Consider the following 22149-nt stretch of genomic DNA (forward strand, 5'->3'; position numbering starts at 1 on the left):
GAAAAAAAGGAGAGACCCCCGTTCTTTTTATTCTTTTTGTCATTTTAGCTCAATAAAGCCGGGGGTCATAGGGCATAAAGGGTCCCTATACCCTAGTGGACATACCCCAAACCCGTGTCATTTGTTTCATTTGTTTCATTTTGACTTTAAGTCTCGAAAAAAAAGGAGAGACCCCCGTTCTTTTTATTCTTTTTGTCATTTTGGCTCAATAAGGCCGGGGGTCATAGGGCATAAAGGGTCCCTATACCCCAGGGGACATACCCCAAACCCGTGTCATTTGTTTCATTTGTTTCATTTTGACTTTAAGTCTCGAAAAAAAGGAGTGACCCCCGTTCTTTTTATTCTTTTTGTCATTTTGGCTCAATAAGGCCGGGGGTCATGGGGCATACGGGGTCCCTATACCCCAGTGGACATACCCCAAACCCGTGTCATTTGTTTCATTTGTTTCATTTTGATTTTAAGTCTCGAAAAAAAGGAGTGACCCCCGTTCTTTTTAATCTTTTTGTCATTTTGGCTCAATAAGGCCTGGAGTCATAGGCCATAAGGGGTCCCTATACCCCAGTGGACATACCCCAAACCCGTGTCATTTGTTTCATTTGTTTCATTTTGACTTTAAGTCATTTTGACTTTAAGTCTCGAAAAAAAGGAGTGCCACCGTTCTTTTTATTCTTTTTGTCATTTTGGCTCAATAAGGCCTGGAGTCATAGGCCATAAGGGGTCCCTATACCCCAGTGGACATACCCCAAACCCGTGTCATTTGTTTCATTTGTTTCATTTTGACTTTAAGTCATTTTGACTTTAAGTCTCGAAAAAAAGGAGAGACCCCCGTTCTTTTTATTCTTTTTGTCATTTTGGCTCAATAAAGCCGGGGGTCATAGGGCATAAAGGGTCCCTATACCCCAGTGGACATACCCCAAACCCGTGTCATTTGTTTCATTTGTTTCATTTTGACTTTAAGTCTCGAAAAAAAGGAGTGACCCCCGTTCTTTTTATTCTTTTTGTCATTTTGGCTCAATAAGGCCTGGAGTCATAGGCCATAAGGGGTCCCTATACCCCAGTGGACATACCCCAAACCCGTGTCATTTGTTTCATTTGTTTCATTTTGACTTTAAGTCTCGAAAAAAAGGAGAGACCCCCGTTTAAAGTTTTTCCACGTTTTAAAATGCACGCGGGCGGGGAAGAGAATCTCCAAGTTCAAGAAAAATTTTAATTGTATATACATGTGTGATGTGAGGTGATTTCAAATTATTTACATCCATATTCAATGTAATAAAACTTTTGAACAAGTATAGTAACATAACATTCTTCATATTGGGGCCTTGTGTGTTCCGGATCCGGTTATCAGCTTTAAAATTTGAAATTTATAACCGCAACGAGTTTTCACTAACTGTCACTAACCCCAGCAGTTAATTCATTGTTGTAGATAAAAAAACCAAGGGAAATTCAATCATTAACCAGTCAATTTTGCTCCATGTTTAAATTTTTAGCTAAAATCAGTTCATCAACCATTCCCATTGTTGCATTGTTGGCATTGCATTCGTTGGGTGCAAACTTTTTATTGCAAGTAGTAATTTTTCAGGCATAACATGGTCAGATTTATTCAAAGTCACTTGCCTTCGTACGATTTATGTAAATATACAAACAAAATTGAAGTTAGTTTGTTGTGAAAGTTGATAAAATGTCCTGTTTTTCCAGCCAAGACCAAAGAGATTGTATCATCTCTCATTCCAGCTCATTCCAGCCAAAAACCAACAGAATGTAAACGAAACATCAAATCCAGAAAGGAATATTAAGAAAAGTTCACTATCGACCATTCCTTGTGACAATCGTACAAAAATCATGATCCAATTCAAGCAAAGAAAAGTAGCGAAAGAGCAAAAGTTGTTGTCTATTTTCTGCCATCTTTTTTTTGACAGTTAGAAACAGAGCAGTATGGTACGATCGGCAATACGCTTCTGAAACGGCCGACGTTGCCCGATCGACAAGGAGAATAGAGGGCCGTACCGATATTTACCACAGACGTTTCTCGAAGAATGACGTCTTCCGCCTCGAAAAAAGAACATCATACTGTTTTTACCGCCGGAGCTTGATTTAAAAAGAGACTCATGTACAAACTCACGAAATTGACCAAAACCGAGCGTTAGACTTGGAGAAGGAGAAGAAGAAGGAGAAGAAATTTTACCGTTTTAACAAATATTTCCTATATAGATTTTAACCCCAAGAGTGTGCATAGTCGCATGCTTTCAAACTCAAATCAACCCCGTGACAAACCATTCTAAAACGGAGCAGGACTACCATTTTAGCGTGACAGAAAAAAATATGGAATTCATTTAGTATAATAAGATAAGATACCTGTTCCCTGGCTAATTAATATCCAAAGCACGACTTCTTCGTCAAAGCCACGCTTGACGTGCACAAATGAGTGCTCCATACATGAAGCAAAAAGCGAAATTATTGACAAAAAGATGACGGTCGATTCTTGATTTAGATGGGTCGACACCCCTCAAAATACGTAGTTAATCGTCTTATTACGTTCCACGCATTTCATTATTAAGCTTTGAAACATGAAAAACAAAGCTTTATTAAGACCTGATTCGTTCATATATCTTTCTATACGACGGGTATAGCCTGATAGAAATTCGAGCCGTTACTAACAACCCTGCGGGGCCTCAGGCGCCGAGTATACACCCGGCACAGTGACAAGCCCTTAAAATACGTAATTAATTGTCGTATTACGTTCCATGCCTTTCATTATTAAGCTATGAAACATTAAAAAAAAGAAAAACTTTATTAAGACCTGATTCGTTCATATATTTTTCTATACGGCGGGTATAACCTGATAGAAATTCGAGCCGCTACTAACAACCCTGTAGGCCTAAGGAGCCGAGTATACACCCGGCACAGTGACAAGCCGTCAACCGACATATACATCCCTCAAAATACGTAGTTAATCGTCTTATTACGTTCCAAACATTTCATTATTAAGCTTTGAAACATGAAAAAACAGAGCTTTTTTTAGACCTGATTCGTTCATGTATTTTTCTATACGACGGGTATAACCTGATAGAAATTCGAACCGTTACTAACAACCCTGCGGGGCCTAAGGCGCCGAGTATACACCCGGCACAGTGACAAGCCGTCAACTGACGTATACACCCGGCACAGTGAAAAGCCCTCAAAATACGTAATTAATCGTGGTATAACCTTCCATGCCTTTCATTATTAAGCTATTAAAAATTAAAAAACAAAACTTTATTTAGACCTGACTCGTTCATATATTTTTCTATACGACGGGTATAACCTGATAGAAATTCGAGCCGTTACTAACAACCCTGCGGGGCCTAAGGCGCCGAGTATACACCCGGCACAGTGACAAGCCGTCAACTGACGTATACACCCGGCACAGTGAAAAGCCCTCAAAATACGTAATTATCGTGGTATAACCTTCCATGCCTTTCATTATTAAGCTATTAAACATTAAAAAACAGAACTTTTTTTAGACCTGATTCGTTCATGTATTTTTCTATACGACGGGTATAACCTGATAGAAATTCGAACCGTTACTAACAACCCTGCGGGGCCTAAGGCGCCGAGTATACACCCGGCACAGTGACAAGCCGTCAACTGACGTATACACCCGGCACAGTGAAAAGCCCTCAAAATACGTAATTAATCGTGGTATAACCTTCCATGCCTTTCATTATTAAGCTATTAAACATTAAAAAACAAAACTTTATTTAGACCTGACTCGTTCATATATTTTTCTATACGACGGGTATAACCTGATAGAAATTCGAGCCGTTACTAACAACCCTGCGGGGCCTAAGGCAACCAAGTATACACCCGGTACAGTGACAAGCCGTCAACTGACGTATACACCCGGCACAGTGACAAGCCCTCAAAATACGTAATTAATTGTCGTATTACGTTCCATGCCTTTCATTATTAAGCTATGAAACATTAAAAAAAAAAAAACTTTATTTAGACCTGATTCGTTCATATATTTTTCTATACGACAGGTATATCCTGATAGAAATTCGAGCCGTTACTAACAACCCTGCGGGGCCTAAGGCACCGAGTATACACCCGGCACAGTGACAAGCCTTCAACTGACGTGTGCACCCGGCACAGTGACAAGCCCTCAAAATACGTAATTAATCGTGGTATAACCTTCCATGCCTTTCATTATTAAGCTATTAAACATTAAAAAACAGAACTTTTTTTAGACCTGATTCGTTCATGTATTTTTCTATACGACGGGTATAACCTGATAGAAATTCGAACCGTTACTAACAACCCTGCGGGGCCTAAGGCGCCGAGTATACACCCGGCACAGTGACAAGCCGTCAACTGACGTATACACCCGGCACAGTGAAAAGCCCTCAAATACGTAATTAATCGTGGTATAACCTTCCATGCCTTTCATTATTAAGCTATTAAACATTAAAAAACAAAACTTTATTTAGACCTGACTCGTTCATATATTTTTCTATACGACGGGTATAACCTGATAGAAATTCGAGCCGTTACTAACAACCCTGCGGGGCCTAAGGCAACCAAGTATACACCCGGTACAGTGACAAGCCGTCAACTGACGTATACACCCGGCACAGTGACAAGCCCTCAAAATACGTAATTAATTGTCGTATTACGTTCCATGCCTTTCATTATTAAGCTATGAAACATTAAAAAAAAAAAAACTTTATTTAGACCTGATTCGTTCATATATTTTTCTATACGACAGGTATATCCTGATAGAAATTCGAGCCGTTACTAACAACCCTGCGGGGCCTAAGGCACCGAGTATACACCCGGCACAGTGACAAGCCTTCAACTGACGTGTGCACCCGGCACAGTGACAAGCCCTCAAAATACGTAATTAATCGTGGTATAACCTTCCATGCCTTTCATTATTAAGCTATTAAACATTAAAAAACAAAACTTTATTAAGACCTGATTCGTTCATATATTTTTCTATACGACGGGTATAACCTGATAGAAATTCGAGCCGTTACTAACAACCCTGCGGGGCCTAGGGCGCCGAGTATACACCCGGCACAGTGAAAAGCCGTCAACTGACGTATACACCCGGAACCGTGACAAGCCCTTGAAATACGTAATTAATCGTTGTTTTACGTCCCATGCCTTTCATTTTTTAGCTATTAAACATCGAAAAACAAAGCTTTATTAAAACATGATTAGTTCATATATCTTTATCTTCGACGGTATAACATGATAGAAATTTGAGCCGTTACTAACAACCCTGTAGGGCCTAAGGCGCCGAGTATACATCCAACACAGTGACAAGCCGTCGAAATACGTGATTAACTGTGACGTATACGTTTAAAGTCAGCTACAATAGACATTATAAATTTAAATGGTTAAATAGTTATGGATTGGATTCTTATAAAGTTGGTCCTTATAAATGAAATAAAATGTCCTCAAAAGTATGTTACCATTTGTTTACTTTGCAAAAATTAATTAAAACTAAAATAAACAAAGTTATATGCCTTACTTAAAAAAAGAATTTTGAATAATTAAAATGAAATATGAATAAAACATACTCCCTCAATTTCTCGAGACATGAAAGTTTATTGAGCCTTATTGAGCCAAAATGACAAAAAGAATAAAAGTTCAAAATGAAACAAATGAAACAAATGACATGGGTTTGGGGATATGTCAATTGGGGTATAGGGACCCCTTATATGTCCTATGACCCCCGGCCTTATTGAGCCAAAATGACAAAAAGAATAAAAAGAACGGGGGTCTCTCCTTTTTTTTCGAGACTTAAAGTCAAAATGAAACAAATGAAACAAATGACACGGGTTTGGGGTATGTCCACTGGGGTATAGGGAAACCTTATTGCCTATGACCCCCGGCCTAAATGAGCCAAAATGACAAAAAGAATAAAAAGAACAAGGGGTCTCTCTTTTTTTGAGACTCAAAGTCCTTATTGAGCCAAAATGACAAAAAGAATAAAAAAAACAAGGGGTCTCTCTTTTTTTGAGACTCAAAGTCAAAATGAAACAAATGAAACAAATGACACGGGTTTGGGGTATGTCCACTGGGGTATAGGGACGCCTTATGCCCTATGACTCCCGTTCTCATTGAGCCAAAATGACAAAAAGAATAAAAAGAACGGGGGTCTCTCCTTTTTTTTCGAGACTTAAAGTCAAAATGAAACAATGAAACAAATGACACGGGTTTGGGTTATGTCCACTGGGGTATAGGGACGCCTTATGCCCTATGACCCCCGGCCTTATTGAGCCAAAATGACAAAAAGAATAGAAGTTCAAAATGAAACAAATGAAACAAATGACACGGGTTTGGGGTATGTCCACTGGGGTATAGGGACGCCTTATGCCCTATGACTCCCGGCCTCATTGAGCCAAAATGACAAAAAGAAAAAAAAAAGAACTGGGGTTTCTTTCCAATTTATAGAAGCAAATTTTGAAATTTAACAAATGGGCACAGGGACCCTCGTATCCCTTGGCCCGATGGCCTCATGGGTCCATGTGGAGACAAACAAAGATCAAAGGTTTCCTTCACTTTTTTTATAAGAACCAAGTCTTGAGATAATCACATTTTTTGTTTTTTCTTAAATAAATTTGGGCTAGTTAAATTGATTTCAAATTATCTCCACAATACCAAGACAGTGGGGAAGGGTAGATAGCTCACTTGTACACCCTCATTGTCAAAAGGAAAATTTGAACTTTCATTTAATTTCAGTTTGACATATTCCCTTATACTGGACATGTATGGATTATGCTCATTATTTCCTGTTAATTATTCTATTTATACTTCGAATTTCTTTGTTGAAGATTAACACATTTGAAGATAATCAGGAAAAGATTACACCCTTGTTTAATGTATACCGATATCCCGTTACTAGTTTGTTTTGCTTATGTAACCCTAAGTATATCCTTGAAATTCATTGACTGAAGATATTAATCTATACTTTATTAATTTCCGTCCTTACTTCTTCTAATATACGCATGGTTGAAGTATGTTACATGCTTGTACTCTTAAACTATATGTAAAACACATGTTAGATTCCTTCCTCGAGTTTTGAAACATGTTTTTGTAAAAGCTATTTTAGGGCTCGGTGATGTTTCCTAAATTGCACGAGTCTATGTCCTTACTACACAATCAACCGTTTCAATGTTATTGGACAAAAATAGATCTAAATTTTTAAACCATAAGTTCATGACTAGGCTTAATTTTAGTGCGTCCCTTTTTCCAACAGCGGGCGGGCGTGCGAAAAAACCGAAATTAACCCGAAAATCAATACTATGCGTGTTGCATTTTTCAAATCTTCCCTTTTTTCAACGGCGGCCGGGCGTGCGAAAAAAAAAACCGAAATTAACCCGAAAATCAATACTATGCGTGTTGCATTTTTCAAATCTTCCACTTTTTTGCAACTTTTCGAACGATTCGAACGTTCTACGGACAAACTCACTAAATTAACTTTACATTTACGAATCTGTTTTTAACTATGGTAAGTCCAACCCAGTATAGGAAATCGGGAAATAGGCGGGAAAGTCACTAATCGGCAAATCGGGTTTCCCCCCGACAACAAGAAAGTAAACAAAATATTTATACTCATTTAAGAAGATTGCTAAGGTAGATTCGGTACTCGGGTATTTTAGGAAAAATAGGTAATCGAAGAGTTCGGTTTTTTACATTCCAAGGCATTTCTGAGGATTACAAAACAATCAAAAAGAGTCGGAAATTACATTTCATTATTTTGGTCAAAACAGCTGTAAAAAAGTTTCGAAAATTGTCTTTCTAAGGGTCCTTTTTTCAAAAGAAACCGAGGCTGTTTCTTATGGTATGGTTCGCATCATATATTCGACATCATCCAACCCTAGTACACCCTATTCTCACAGACTCGGTGGGATTTTATCAGCCAGTGGGGGTAAAAAGAACGGACCAAAGCTCAATGGGGATTGATATTCCCATGTTTTTTATGGCTGGGGATTCGAGTTCTATTGTTTTCTAGCCAGAAAGTTCATTGGGGAGGGAGAAATGGCACAACATTTTGCAGTGATGATTTGCTCACCTAATTATTGTTGTCCACTGGGGACACTTTGGCCAATTTTTCCTAAGTCTTTGATTTTTCCAAGTGGGTTTATGAGAAAGGGTGTCCTAGTATGTATTTGGTACATCCCGCAATAAATTTGGATAAGACACACGCCACTGACATTCTACCGATGGCAGTGTGAAGGGTTCTTGTACCACCATAATTGATATTTGTACCGAGGAAAGAATTAAGAAATTTTTTAGGATGGAGAGTGAAATATGTAAAATTTACTTGGCTACACGAGATGCTTTTTAAAACTCATGTTCATTTTCTGTCATCTGAAGTAAAGTATGTTTACGACCGCAGTCGAGGGCGACCCGAAGGCTCCCTTTTCGTATAGCTGTACCCGAAGATAGGGGAGGGTGTCACTCCTTTCCCTGGATTTCTCCACTTACCGTTGATCCGTCTCTTTAATAAACGATATCGGCTTAACGAATTCTCTCTGAATGATTACCCATGATGCATTGCGCAAAAAAATCTACGGACTATATTGACTTACTGATTTTTTTTGCGCAATACATCATGGGTAATCATTCGGGGAGAATTTCGTTAAGCCGATATCGTCCATTGCTGAGCATCAAGCAGAGAGGCATCAAGTAGCATTTTGAGAATCTTTGGTATGACCCGGCTGGGGGTCGAACCCACAACCTTGCGCACCGTAGCTGGATGCTCTACCTTCATGCTACGATCGCTAGAAACGGCCATCTGAAACATGGGTGAATGTTCGTGTAAAACAGATTTCAACACCTTTTTCTGACCTTTAGCTTTTTAATGTCAGGGCACCTTCAAACCCAGGCCTCTCATGACCCCTTACGCTATTTTATGATTCTGATGGACGCGTTGAGGGGGATGATGATCTACTAATTGATTCCTTAAAAGTTACGGCACTGGTCTCTTTGCGTCGTAGAGAATCGTTTACCAGCCCTGGCTTGCAAGGTTGGGTGTTAGTGATTTCAAATGTTATTGATGACATCTTTAAAGATTAGTTGGAGAAGGTCGTCTTTATTTTCATAGTGGAGGGCAAAGTTTTTACGAATTTTGTAGTGGTGTTTCTCGGGGTCAAAGATAGAAAATTGTAACTTTATAATTATAACTAAATATAACTTTATTGTAGGGCAACAGTCGAAAACTGGTTTACAAATATCTTTTGAAATAACTGTATTGTGTAGTATGGAAACAATAAAATTTTAAGTTGTTCCTTAATTTTCTGTAAATTTTTGTCTATTACTTAAAGTCATATTTCTTATTCTGAAAGTTTAAGCATGTGTTATAAGCATGCAACGCGTTGTTGACCCCGTGATTCGAAGAAAAAAAAGATAGACGGTCAAATCTCGACTCTCAAATCCATCATCATGCAAGGACACTGATCTAACGAAATATGAAATAGTCACCCTTTGGAAAAACTCACTGAACGGATTTAAGCGTATAATAATCATGTACTTGATGCTTTTGAAGAACAAATAACTTGGATCTTGTCTTTATCCTTAGGTTGTAATTGGTGAAAAAAATACATCCCCATTTTCAAGTTTTTAGAATATTTATCTTATAGGCTTAAATATCATCTACACAAAATCGCGCACAAAATTACCTTTTCGCCTTTTCATCGAGATATTAGCAATAAGTTTGAAGCCCCGAGGGTTTTGATGAAACCAAATGAAGCCACTTGTTAGGAGGATTTAACTAGGAAATGACCGGGAAAAATAGAATTGTCCGCTAATCTGAGGTGTCCGCCTTAGAGTGTCCGTTAATTGGAGGCTTTACAGTACCTCTATACAAAAAATTAATCATTAGTTTCTTTAAAATCTTCAGTTTTCATCAGTGCTCTGAATTATCTAAATTTAAGCATATGATGTTTTCAATAAATATTGACTGTAAATTGGCAAGGAAAACAAGAATTAATACACACTTAAACAGTAGCAGGGGCGCAAAATTTGTGGAGGGGGAGCTGTTTTTATGACACGACAAATTACCTATTTGTAATATAAAAAGATAATTGCCGTGTCATAAAAATCTGCTCTCCTACACAATTTGTGTGCCCCTCTCGTCTACGCTACTACTTAAAGGCTGCCTTGAGAAAGCACATATCTTCTTAAATCAAATAGTCTAAATATTGTTTCACTGCGCTTTTGAATTACTTCTTGATTAGCTTTCTAAAGTGATTTCGGCGTAACGGCGCGCTTAATGCGACCACTAATTAAAAAATTAAAGGGGGAAGTGAAATAAACATTAATTTGAATCGAATTACCGGAAAATTTCTCGACAGTCGTTTAAAATTACTTATCTAGCTTAATCACGAGTAGGCAGAGACAAACATTATGCATTTCTTTATATCCTCTAGATAGCTTTTGATTGCCTGTGTTTAATAATGTTCGACATATTTCAAATTAAGTAATTAACATCATGCTAAATCAAACCATAAATGTCTTGACTATCGTTAATTGCAATCACTCAGGGCGTATTCCCATTCATAGATTTATAAAGCCCGAATGGCTAGATGTCATGCTTTAAGCTCTTTCAAGCAAAAAAAAAGTGAATGTCGCAAAAAAAAATTGCTGCCATTGTTTTCGAAAAACCGGTATGATGGACTATGATATGTTATACATTTCCTATTAGGCCAACTATTCACAAAACTTAAAAATCGCAATGAAAAAAAATTAATGAAGAAGAAAATGAAGACTTTTCTGAAGAGCAGTATGCCAAATTTGAAGAACTTTTTCTTGACGAAGAAAAAACATTTTGAAAAATTGTTTGCGTCAGAGCGTCATAATCAGTTTTTGCGGTTTTTCGCAAAAATCAGCGAAAAAACAATTAGGTTATACATCATACCCTGAGTATCAGAGGTTAAGTTTTCAGAGTATATTAACCTCTGAAGACTAATAATAGAAATTTTATCGCGCATGTGTCTATCTAATCATTGTAGAAAGAATCAAAGATGAAGAGCAAATATTACCTTATCAATGTCTAGCAGACTGTATCAGTATGCAGTTTACTATTTACGAATTCCTCAGAAACCTCCAAGTGTAACCTGAAGTGAGTTTCTTTCAAAAGAAATCTTTTACATTATCCCCAAATGTATAACAGTAATTACTAAACTATTAATTATAGAATGTGACTTTAATTGAATCGAAATAATAGACAGACTTTATGTTGTGATTCTCTATCACTGACATTTTTTAGCTGTGTTTCAACGACGGGAATAAAAATATCATAACTTTGAACTTCATCCAAGATCTTGGATGGTCGTCATGGTTACTTTTTTCTTCGTTGATTGCGTGCTGAATAGAATTTCGATTCGTCGGCACAGCGTCGATATATGATTTCGACCTGTGCTTTTCACGGTATACACATCAGGTTAGAAACTTCATCATAGTACTCTTCATCTTCAGTCATTTGTTTGCTCATTTTCTGCCGACTAATGTGATGCTAAAAATTATAGTAATTTTCAGTTTTTGGGACATGCCATAACTTACCCGAGTAGCTCAAAAATGACAATACAATGGTTTTTGAGGGCTTTCTCCGTATTATATTTCTAAGGATGAGATTATAATAAGATATACCGGAACATTTTTGGGTTAGAGTTCTATGGTAATTTTTTTTCTTCACTATTTCACTAATTTCTCTCGTGACACCAATGTACATGTTATTGGTCGAGACCAAGCGTAACAGACCTTTTCATAAATTACGTTACGAAAGCTTTGAAATTATTGCCATGGTGATTAACTCCCAGCGGACTTTATTAAAACTACTTTCTATTCATAAAAAAATCATTTCATGTCTCAAGAGACAAAATAACCGTGATAATTATTTGAAAACGAGGCAAGTGATGTTCGTGACGTAATTTATGGTCTATCGAAGAAGTTTAAGTCTGAAAAATAAAGCATTGAAGGGTGATTAACCATTACTTTCTTAATATTTGTGAATTAAAAGAAGCAAAAATATTTTTATTCGTGGGCGAGGCAAGAAATGATTATATAACCATTTTCGCGAAAATGGATTCTTCTTTTATTAATTATTAAAACTACGGAAATTACATATCAAAATAGAAAACACTTAATGAATTATTTTTCATACAAAACCGAAGACTTAATATTGTATTGATGATTTCTTTAAAATTTCAAAATAACAAGGAAGACAAATCAATCAATTTTCTCTGAAGTGGTATAAATACCCATATATGGAAAATAAACAAATATCAATGACCTCCACCGTAGAGCAATTAAAACAACTATCAAAGCCATTGTTTTGCAATAAAATTCTCATATAAATAGACCTAGACTTTCTCAAAATAATCATTCAACAACTTGAAACAAACTAATCTAGAAGAATCAACAACCAAAGTTTGCTCAAAACATAATATAATAAAAATGAAGTCACTCATTGTCTTAGCAGGAATCATTGCAGGTAGGTTCCATTAAGCAAAATATGAGAATTTTCTGAATTTTGTGCGCTAGTGTTACTGTCAAATTTTATATAAAAGACTCTTCGTTGAAATGTTAACTGTTTTGCTAAACAGGTATATGTAGGGTATATTGCGCTACTCAAATGTAGAATTTAGCCCATTTAAAATATGCATTACGTATTCCAATAATTTTAATTTAATCTCTTTTTATTCCAGTATGTAGCGCATTGACAGCACCAGACGTCACTGGAACCACACCACCAGCTGTCCCATGTCCAAACACTTTATGTAAAGGAAAAGCTGATGGAAACTTTGCTTATGTCAACCCAACTAACTACAAACTCGTCAAGAACTACTTCGTCCAATGTCTTGGAGGAAATGCTTATTGTCAAGCATGCTGGCCACTCAGTTTGGAATTCAGCCCACGATGCAACCAATGTTTGTATGGTTCAAATGATGAATGTGTCACCACTCTTCCATTCCAACCAGCCACCACTTTCCAATGTCCAGACAAATGTCCCCACCGTGGACCGAAATTCACCGGAAACATTGCTGACCCAGCTGAAAAACGACAATACGTTGCATGCTGGGAAGGAGTAACTGTTGGATGTGTTGCTTGTCCAGGAAAATTGGAATTCAACGAAAGCGAAAATGCTTGCTTGTTCGAAGGAAAATACATCACTGAACCAACAAAGAACTAAGAAGACACTCTTATTGGATGAAAAGCAATTTTATTATCTAGGATTATTTGCAAAACTGAAAACTTAACATTCTTTTTATTCGCCAGTTGCTCTAATTTAAGCATTTATACTAAAGACATACCTTAAAATTAGTTGCTCCAATTCAAAATATACCCCCTTCTCTGCACTTGTCTGCTTGCAAAAATATTATCACTTTTTATACAAATATTATACTTTAATGATATTATTTATTAGGTCTTATCTTTTGTCATCTGTTTCAACTATACCATTCGATTGGAAAGAAATACACTTTTAGATTCATTCAACTTGCGATTTGTACTTTTATTTCAAGGAATTTCTTCTTTTTTAATTTAATTTTGTGACTCTGTTACAGACTTTAATTGCTTATTCAATTTAGAGTGTCTAGGCCATTCCAAGTCAAAGATTAAAAATTATAAAAATTAAAAATGGGAAAACATTTATCCTCAGCTTTTAGAGAATATTTTCAAATTTAGGCAAATGAGGAAAATCTAGAATCTCAGTATAATTGAAGAACGCCGTGCGACCTTTTGGTTTGGGTAAGTTCTCGGTGAAAAGAAAAAGTAATCACTATTTTTATTTTACTGAGGATGTTTGGGAGTGCTATTGTCAGAAAGATAAGAACTAAACAAAGGGCGGACTGGAACTAACTGGGAAAATTGTAATTTTTTATCCTTCCAATTTCACTATTGAGAGGCCCCACACTTCTTGAAAAGTTTTTAAAGTTTGATATATCAGCTCTATATAACCAGCCATTCAATTAAAAAATTAAGGTCATTAAATGCCACTTGATTAAGATCATTAAGTTAGTGATTTAATGGTCTGGAAATGACATAACTCACAGCACAAGGGGGGCTATGGATATTGTTTGGCTATTTTGGCGCTAACAATGCTTCTTTTTTAAGATTTCGTTTAGCTTCACAGGGTCTGAAGACTACTCAGCAATTATCTAACAAGTATTTTTGGGTTAGGAAAAACCAAGATTTACAAAATAGGAAAGATCTTTATTGGCGCTTTGTTGTGGTATGTGCTATTTTTTCTTTTGTCTTTTTTCTCTCATAAAAAATATAGACATTATTGTGGAGCAAGCTCAGGCTTTACCGGATATATTTACCGTATTGCGGGAGCTCATTTTCTCGGAAGGCTTAAAAAGCTAGAATCGGCGCCTCATTCGACTAAACAAAATGGAGGACGAAAACTGGATGCGATTACCCAAAATCTTTAGAATTATTAATTGATCTTTAACTTTTGATTTTTGATCTCGTTGAATATTGGGTAATTCAATGTATCAAGTATAAATTCCCTTGCCTTGGTCTGAGTTGTTTGAAAAGTATTTAAAGATACAGTTTAAATTCCAGGAACAAAATATCCTTCTTCATCGTTCTCCTGTTTTTTTTTTTCTGCTCTGCTGTTTTTTTATTGGGCTCTTCCAGTTAAAGGGACCCCTTACTTGTTTGTGATCTTTAGGAAATCAAACTATATTGGTCCAAAAACCCCTAACAACATATTCAAAGAAAATAAGAATAGCTGCTAGTTCCTGATATCGAAAAATTCCTCTGAAAACAACAGAAATGGTGTCTACAACTACAGTATATACTCTCGGGTGCCTAATAAACGTACATGTACGTTTATTTTTTTCCTATCAAATTTCCCGCCTGTACGCACCTTATTGGGAACTGTACGTTTATTTATTCTGAAGAATTTTCCCGCCTGTACGTTTATTCCCTCCTGTACGTTTATTTACTTTCACCCAATATCGCCCAATTCATACTGCAAAAATTAGTTTTTTTTTGTTCAAGTAATAAGATATGTTGAAAGGCGGTTAATTACATTCGAACGTATCGTGGGAGATTTCGAGTGTTACGCGAGTTAATTCGAACGTTTTGCTTATTTAGTACTTGTCATACATTGATCTATAAGATACATGTACTTTTAAGTCAGTCGTTTCGATCTAGATGTTCTACTTTTGAAAAATAGGTAGATTATTCCCTGTACGTGTATTTCAGCCTGTACGTTTATTTATTTTAGCTCTGATTTCTCGCCTGTACGTTTATTTCAGCCTGTACGTTTATTAATTCCAATTTTATTCTCTCCCCTGTACGTTTATTTTGGTCTGTACGTTTATTAGGCACCCGAGAGTATGCACACAAGCACTTAAGCTAAAGCCCCGCAAAAGCGGGACAAAAATCAGTTTTTTGAAGTTTTCCAAAAAACGCCACATAGAAGATTTTTCAAATTTACCGTGAAGTCAGGTAATTTGCATCAGTCTCAGTGAAGGGAAACTTGCATAGCCATCAAATGACTGACCAATCAGCAGCAAAATTTCAAAACAAATGAACTATGCAGCTCCGCCCGCAGCTCTACTCTACCATTTTTGTTTTGATTTAACTTTGTATTTTAATGACCAGCCAGGTCATTCATTTGAGGGCCCTCCACTTTTACAAGTTACCCGACTTCACGGTAGTACCGTCAACTGCTCTAACTTGAGACGATTCTGGTCGAAACATGGGACTGTTTGAATCTGGCCTGTATTTTCACTTACTGTTAAATCTCTTTGACAATAAATTTGTTTTGATAACTCCACCAAGTTTATCAATGATACTTCTTCCTTCCTCTTAGAGTGCACAGACACTCGCGTGTGTTCCACTACAGATTTTTTTCATATTTCGATTTAAAAGCCTACTCGGTGCGAAAGAGAAATCATGTATTTTTTGATACGCCGTTCTTTAACTCAAATCAAATTACTTTGGAGGTTCGGTCAAATGATGGCCGAATTGCTGTCCCATGTTTTTACAGATAGTCCCAAGTTAGAGCAGTTACGGTATGTGAATAGAGCAGTAAAAAATACAACTTTTCTCAGGGGGGGGGAGGCAAGCAGTTAGTACACGACACCCATGACACTTAGTACCGTGGTGGGTCCATTTTTCAAATTTTCAAAATGCAGTTAGTACACCAGTGTACTAACTGCCAAAAGGGGTGGTGTATACAGAATTTTGGAAGAAAAAAGGTGTATTAACTGTTTTCAAAACGAGAATTTTAAACTAGATTTCTCAGATTTTTACTGTTATCAGTTTATGAGAGGTTTATGGTTCTATCTTTTTTATTTATCTTCTTTCTAGGACAGTCAGGAATACCTTTTAACAGCTTGACACATGACATTACAATTCTAGGAACTCTTAGAACTCTTAGAAATATTCAAAATAAAACATTCGAATTTGAAAATTTCGAATTTTCGAACGTTTTCTGTTTTGTTTTGGTAATCCGATCATCCGATCCATAATCGGGAAAAATAGAAAATTATCTAAAGATGGTGGATAAGTTGCTGAACAAACATGCTGTGTTTTCTGTCTAAAAAATGTTTCTGGAAAGTCATTATTGTCACTTTAACTAGGTTAGAAACTGCTTAAAACTACTTTTTTCCTCAGTTTCATCGAGAGATATGATTATACTTTTATACAAAAAAGGAAAAACTGGGAAAATGACTCTTTTTGTGTGTTTTTGTCTCGTTATTCATCAATTTTCCCCCACCAGCCCCCACTGCGGTTGACCTACTCCATAATTTGTTATATTTTTATTTGTTTGAAAGTAGTTAGTGCATAGTGGTAAAAACCTGGTAAAGACAGGTAAAAACGTAAAAATACATAAAACCTCCCTGGGGTGTGAAATTCACCTGGAATGCACCGTAGAGAGCCGGATCCTTATTTTGGGGGGTGGTATATATATTGAGCAAGGTCAAAGACAGTTAGTACACGGTGTACTAAGTGACAGGGGGTGGTGGTGGGGTACAGATTTTTCCAAAAATCAGTTAGTACACATAGTGTTCTGTTCTAACTGCTTGCCCCCCCTGCTTTTCTATTTTTCCGTTTTTTTTGCAAAAGTTCTAGGGATGCAAATAAAGGTATAATGATAATTAAATACTATCCACTCTGATGATCCACAGCACTATCGTAAAGCTAGAATCGCTTCGCATACTCTTTGCTTGAGAGACGGATTAAGTTTTTCACCCATGCAGGAGCTTGCGGGCGTTCTGCGAGCGTTCTCAGCTTAATCCTTGGACCGCGCTAAATATGATAGACTGTAGCTGTGATAGATCATTTGGATGGAAGTTGTTGGAATGTTTACAAGGCTCTTGACAGAAAACCCTTTGTTTTATTGTCAATGATGACAGTGCCGTTATTAATTTTGTTCAGTGAGGCTGGAACTTCGATTTTTGAAGATTACAATTTTACCAGCTTTTTAGCGATTTTTGCCTCGCTAACCCAAATCTTGCAATCACTTTACATTTAGGAAGATCAAAATTAGAGTTTTTCAGCGTTCCGAAAAAAATGCAAAGCAGAAATTTTTTCATCTTCACAGGATCAATTGTCAACAACAAAATACATCTTTTGGTCTTTGGGTTTGTTTCTGATGTTTTTTCTTCAAAGAATATCAATCACTTTCCTTTTTCCCTTGAGATGAGGTGGCAATCTTGCACTGAGGGTGCTACTTAGTTTCCGCCCTATTTTGCGCCCCGATAGAATGATCCAAATATGGGGGTATTCCATGATAAACTAATGTGGTTCTGTAAGTGTTAATTTTCCTAAGAGATACAAATAGTGTATTGAATATTGTTAACTTGTTTATTTTTGAGTATTTTTGAGCGAAAATTTAAATACATGGTTAAATAAAAAACAAATGATACTGGTAGCAGTTCTGTTTTCTTTCTCAAACCCCCCAGGGTTTTTTTTGCCGTCTTAGCTATTTTACAAATCTCGGAAAAGAACTCCCATAGAAATTCCGATGCATAACCCAATTGGTTAATTTTGAAATGATTTCAAGAAAGTCATAATGGCAGACAATTTTAAAACTTTTTGAGGAAATGTGTGTAATTTATCGATGTTGATGTTTGTCAGTGCAGCTGGAACCTCGATATTCTAGGATTAGAAAAAGCTATACCTGTTATCTTTTTTCTTTAAAGAATCAACTAACTTCGAACAAGTTTATCAAGCAAACTTTCACCATCCAAATGTATTTTTACAGCATTTTAAAAGTACATAATTTGAAGAAGTAATCAAATATTTAATCACACACATGCTGCTCACATCTCACATCTGATTTCAATCAATACTGTGAAATCGGGTAATTTGCATCATTGGAGGCTAACATGCATACCCCTCAAATGAATAACCTGGCTGGTCATTAAAATACAAAGTTAAATCAAAATAAAATGGCAGAGTAGAGCTGTGAGAGAAGCTGTGTAGTTCATTTGTTTTGAAATTTTGCTGCTTTGATTGGTCAGCTGATAGCTATGCAAGTTTCCCTCCACTGATGCAAGTTACCCGACTTCTTGGTGATTCCCAAGATTACCCAAAACGCCCTACCAGCATTCGTAGAATTATTTACCTGACACATCTTGAAATATTATATACCAATAATCAAAGCGTTGTCAAACATAGATTAAGAAAAAGCTCAGTAATAATATCTGAAAATGTTTCTATAAGACAGTTTTTTTAAATGGCTCAAACTTTTAAAAATGAAAATTCAATACCATCATTTCTCAAAAGTTGATAGAAGGTATGATTTCTTACCAACCGATATCCAACCCCGAAAAAAAGGTGATCATTACATCATCAAAATTTGAAACCTTGCTTTTTTAACTTTTTACCCTCAAATTTACAGACATGGGTTTTCACATTTTTATCTTTTTAAAATGTAGGGTCTGTTACATGACGACAAACCAGCATTTCTTCAAGTTCATTCTTATTTAAAGCTTTTTGCCCACTGTTTCAAAACTTTTTGTTATCTAGAATGTCCTGAATGGCTGCAACTATAATGAATTTTGATGTATTTAACAAATTACAAAATGCACCATCGTTGTACACAATGCAATCAAATGAACCTGCTATACGTATTTACGAAATTTGTGATAGCACAGAATCCAACCCAAAACCAGAGAAAAATCATGATTTGATGCTTGGAGAATTTGTAACCCAACAAAATCTGGTAGGTTTTTGATTAAAAAAAAAATAGTTAAAATGCTTAGATGATAATTTGGCAGTAATATCTTTCATATATAATGACTATTTGTAATTATGTGAGATCAACAGTCGAAATTTGTTCTCACCAAAATTTAAAATCTCGTTGCTTGCCAAAATAAGTTCTCACCATGTTCTTACTAAAATTAGTCCCCTTATACAGGTAAATAATAGCTTTGTGGGCTATCTAAATATCAATTCCAGGCTAAAATTTTCATTTATTCAAATACTCATAATAGTATTTTGTTGTTGTTTTTTCAAATTTTCTTCTAATTCTATTTTCATTAAGAGGGAAATAACTGGCACACCTGATCTAAGTCAAGTTGAAGAATTGAAATTGAAGGTTGATACAAATGAAACAAGCATTGGCAATATAGGTACGAGCTTAGGTATATAAAATATGTTTTTTCTTTTGGTGTAAAAAGTTCAATTGCTCTTCAAAATGACTTATGGGATGGGGCATATCTTTAACCCTTTAAAAGTGCTAATGTCGAGTATATATTGGCCCTTCTGTATAATGCCCAGTTTGAGTTAGAAATCGTCATTTTTAGTCTAACTTGTAGGAATTGGATTGTGCTTCATGGTCAAGCAAAAAAAAAATTCAAAAGCAAGATTTTAATCTAAAAAGTCAAGAAAATGCAAAAATTTGACAAAATCCACTTACACTATTTTGAGATTTTGACCGTTTTTTGACCATTTTTGGTCAACGAGTTATCCGCCAAGAACCTCCAAATTTGGCCCTGTCTTACTTTATTATGTCCTCTAGCGAATTGATTTTAAGTTTTACCACTGAGCACCTTTCCGTCATATAGGTCAGGTATGTGCACCAAAGGCGCCCAAAAGAAAGAAGAGACTTTAAGCTATGAACAAGCTATGAACGAGCTTCTAACTCCTTCTAGACCCGGTGATAAAAGCCTTTAAAGTTAACCTAGCGATTTTCTTATAAAATTAAAAAAAAAGACTGTTGCACCTTAAAGGATTAAGCAAGATTACAAGCCTCAATACAGACAGTATTTTATTTCGATTTGACAGGTTTTCGGGCTTGCTTTAGTTCTGAAACTACTGTCTTTATTCATGATATGCACCATTGCAATGTGTAATGACATTACATCGCGGACCCAACAGCTGATTGGTTGTAAGTGACGTAAAGTCAGTCAATACGTCAATTTCAACCAATGAGCTGTTGGGTTCTTGGAAGACATTGCAATGGTGCATATCATGGATCAGGAATGTAAATTACTTTCTAAAAATCGAAAATTTGTCCTCATGGAATTTAACTGAAAGCTTTATCAAGGCTCCTGTAGCCTGAAATTTTTTTCAAGCCTTTAAATTGTATTCAAATGAACGCTGAACGTTATGTAGATTATAAAAATGTAATAGAAAAACAAGCACAGATTTCCGAAGGCCCCGAATATGCTAAGAATTCGACACTATCCGTCTTTAAATAATTAAAAAAATAAATTTAATCAGGAACGTAGCAACTCTTTGAAAATTTATCATTGGAATCAGGTCTTATTTTTTCTAGGTTCAATGGTTCCAGGTTTGAAAAGGTTGAACCTGAGCAACAGCTATGTAACTTCTATAAGGTATGAAAATGTTATTATCCTTGTTTTATGTAGCAAATTTTACGACACCTCAAATAGCTTTGAGAGCGAATCTTTACAATTAATTGGATTTCTGTTAATTGCATCTGTTTTCTAAACAATCATTCTGTGAACATGTTCATAACGCGACAGTTACTTAACTTCAGGGCCTTTTCATACTGCAAAATTTATTTATTTCCTGTTTTTCATATCTCTTTCTACTTATCTCAGGGATCTTGGTACAAGTTTTAGCAATTTGACGATGATCTGGTTATGCAGGTGTTCTTTGGTTGAACTTGACGGGATAAGCTCACTGAGCTCGATGAAGGTACCATTCCATTTCCAAAAACCATTCCAAGTCTTGATTACTACCGCTAATTCTCTTGACCCTTTATTAAAAATAGCAGTGTCCGTTTATTCGCAAAATTTATACTTTAATTATAGGCAATTAGGCGAGGCAAATTTAATTTATTGCTTATACGGGAAGATCTCCAGAAAAATATCGGTCGGTCGGTCGGTATATTAAAAATAGATTTCTAAAAATCTAGGAATGGAAGGTCAAGATCTAAAATATTGGTGACGTTTTGACGTTAGTCTTTATCAATGAGCGCCTTTTGTGTCATTTCTATTGTGATATTTTAAAATCGTCGTTGAGTTCTGGAGTGAATTTACACTTTTCAACTTATTCAGTTTAAAATATCTGCAAAAAAACTTACAAAGTCCATCCATAAGCTTTGCAAATTCAATATTAATTAATAATTAAGTTTGACAGGAAAATTCACTTGCTCTGCTAATGATTTTATAATCTAGGTTGTTTAGCTGTGGTTAAATATACCTTTGAAAAATTATTTTAACCATTCTCTTATTAGTTTCGGAGGACCTTCGGTTGGGACAATTTTACCCCAAAACTTATACATAAGAAGCTAGCCAATATTTGAGGCCAAAACTTACACAATACGGCTCCGATCCATCTTGTCTAAACCCTTCTCTATATATTATGCAAATTAGAAGTTAAATAACCCAATTTTGATCCATTTTTATATACAGGAATTGTTTTTGGCATTCAACGATATTTCTGATTTAAGCCCATTGAGCATGCTTGATACTTTGGAAGTACTCGACTTAGAAGCGTAAGTATACAACTGTTAATTTGTAATTCAATTTTTTAACAGAAAACTTCTGCTCATTGTAAGTAGATAAAGAATATCCCAAAGGTCCATTATGGAATTTTAAAACAGAAAAAGAAACCAATCCTCATAAAATGCAGGCCCGGTGGAAGTGGGGAAACTAGGGAGACTTCAGCTTTCCCACTTTTGAGCAAATGAGACTTTTTTCTCATATTTCTACCAAA

General features: G+C 36.0%; 2 protein-coding genes across 2 annotated transcripts; both read left to right on the top strand.

The window, feature by feature from the left end:
* The first annotated feature begins 12371 nt into the window (after positions 1-12371).
* Positions 12372-13488, top strand: LOC136810313 (uncharacterized). The gene is made up of 2 exons (XM_067066877.1): positions 12372-12484; positions 12699-13488. The coding sequence occupies exons 1-2, from the start codon at positions 12448-12450 to the stop codon at positions 13181-13183; spliced, it is 522 nt and encodes a 173-aa protein (XP_066922978.1). The 5' UTR covers positions 12372-12447; the 3' UTR covers positions 13184-13488.
* An 876-nt stretch (positions 13489-14364) lies between these two features.
* Positions 14365-21932, top strand: LOC136810221 (leucine-rich repeat-containing protein 56-like). The gene is made up of 6 exons (XM_067066792.1): positions 14365-14486; positions 18988-19183; positions 19505-19592; positions 20741-20801; positions 21030-21126; positions 21846-21932. The coding sequence occupies exons 2-6, from the start codon at positions 18998-19000 to the stop codon at positions 21930-21932; spliced, it is 519 nt and encodes a 172-aa protein (XP_066922893.1). The 5' UTR covers positions 14365-14486; positions 18988-18997.
* The last annotated feature ends 217 nt before the right edge of the window (positions 21933-22149 follow it).

The sequence above is a fragment of the Clytia hemisphaerica genome, unplaced genomic scaffold, assembly GCF_902728285.1.
Source record: "Clytia hemisphaerica strain Z4C2 unplaced genomic scaffold, Clytia hemisphaerica genome assembly, whole genome shotgun sequence".
NCBI classification, from domain to species: Eukaryota; Metazoa; Cnidaria; class Hydrozoa; order Leptothecata; family Clytiidae; genus Clytia; species Clytia hemisphaerica.

Coding starts and splice junctions, on each gene's coding strand:
- LOC136810221 (XM_067066792.1), top strand. CDS start 18,998: ATGGCTGCAACTATAATGAATTTTGATGTATTTAACAAATTACAAAAT. Junction 19,184..19,504: donor TTGTAACCCAACAAAATCTG/GTAGGTTTTTGA, acceptor ATTTTCATTAAG/AGGGAAATAACTGGCACACC. Junction 21,127..21,845: donor GCTCACTGAGCTCGATGAAG/GTACCATTCCAT, acceptor TTTTATATACAG/GAATTGTTTTTGGCATTCAA.
- LOC136810313 (XM_067066877.1), top strand. CDS start 12,448: ATGAAGTCACTCATTGTCTTAGCAGGAATCATTGCAG. Junction 12,485..12,698: donor CTTAGCAGGAATCATTGCAG/GTAGGTTCCATT, acceptor TTTTTATTCCAG/TATGTAGCGCATTGACAGCA.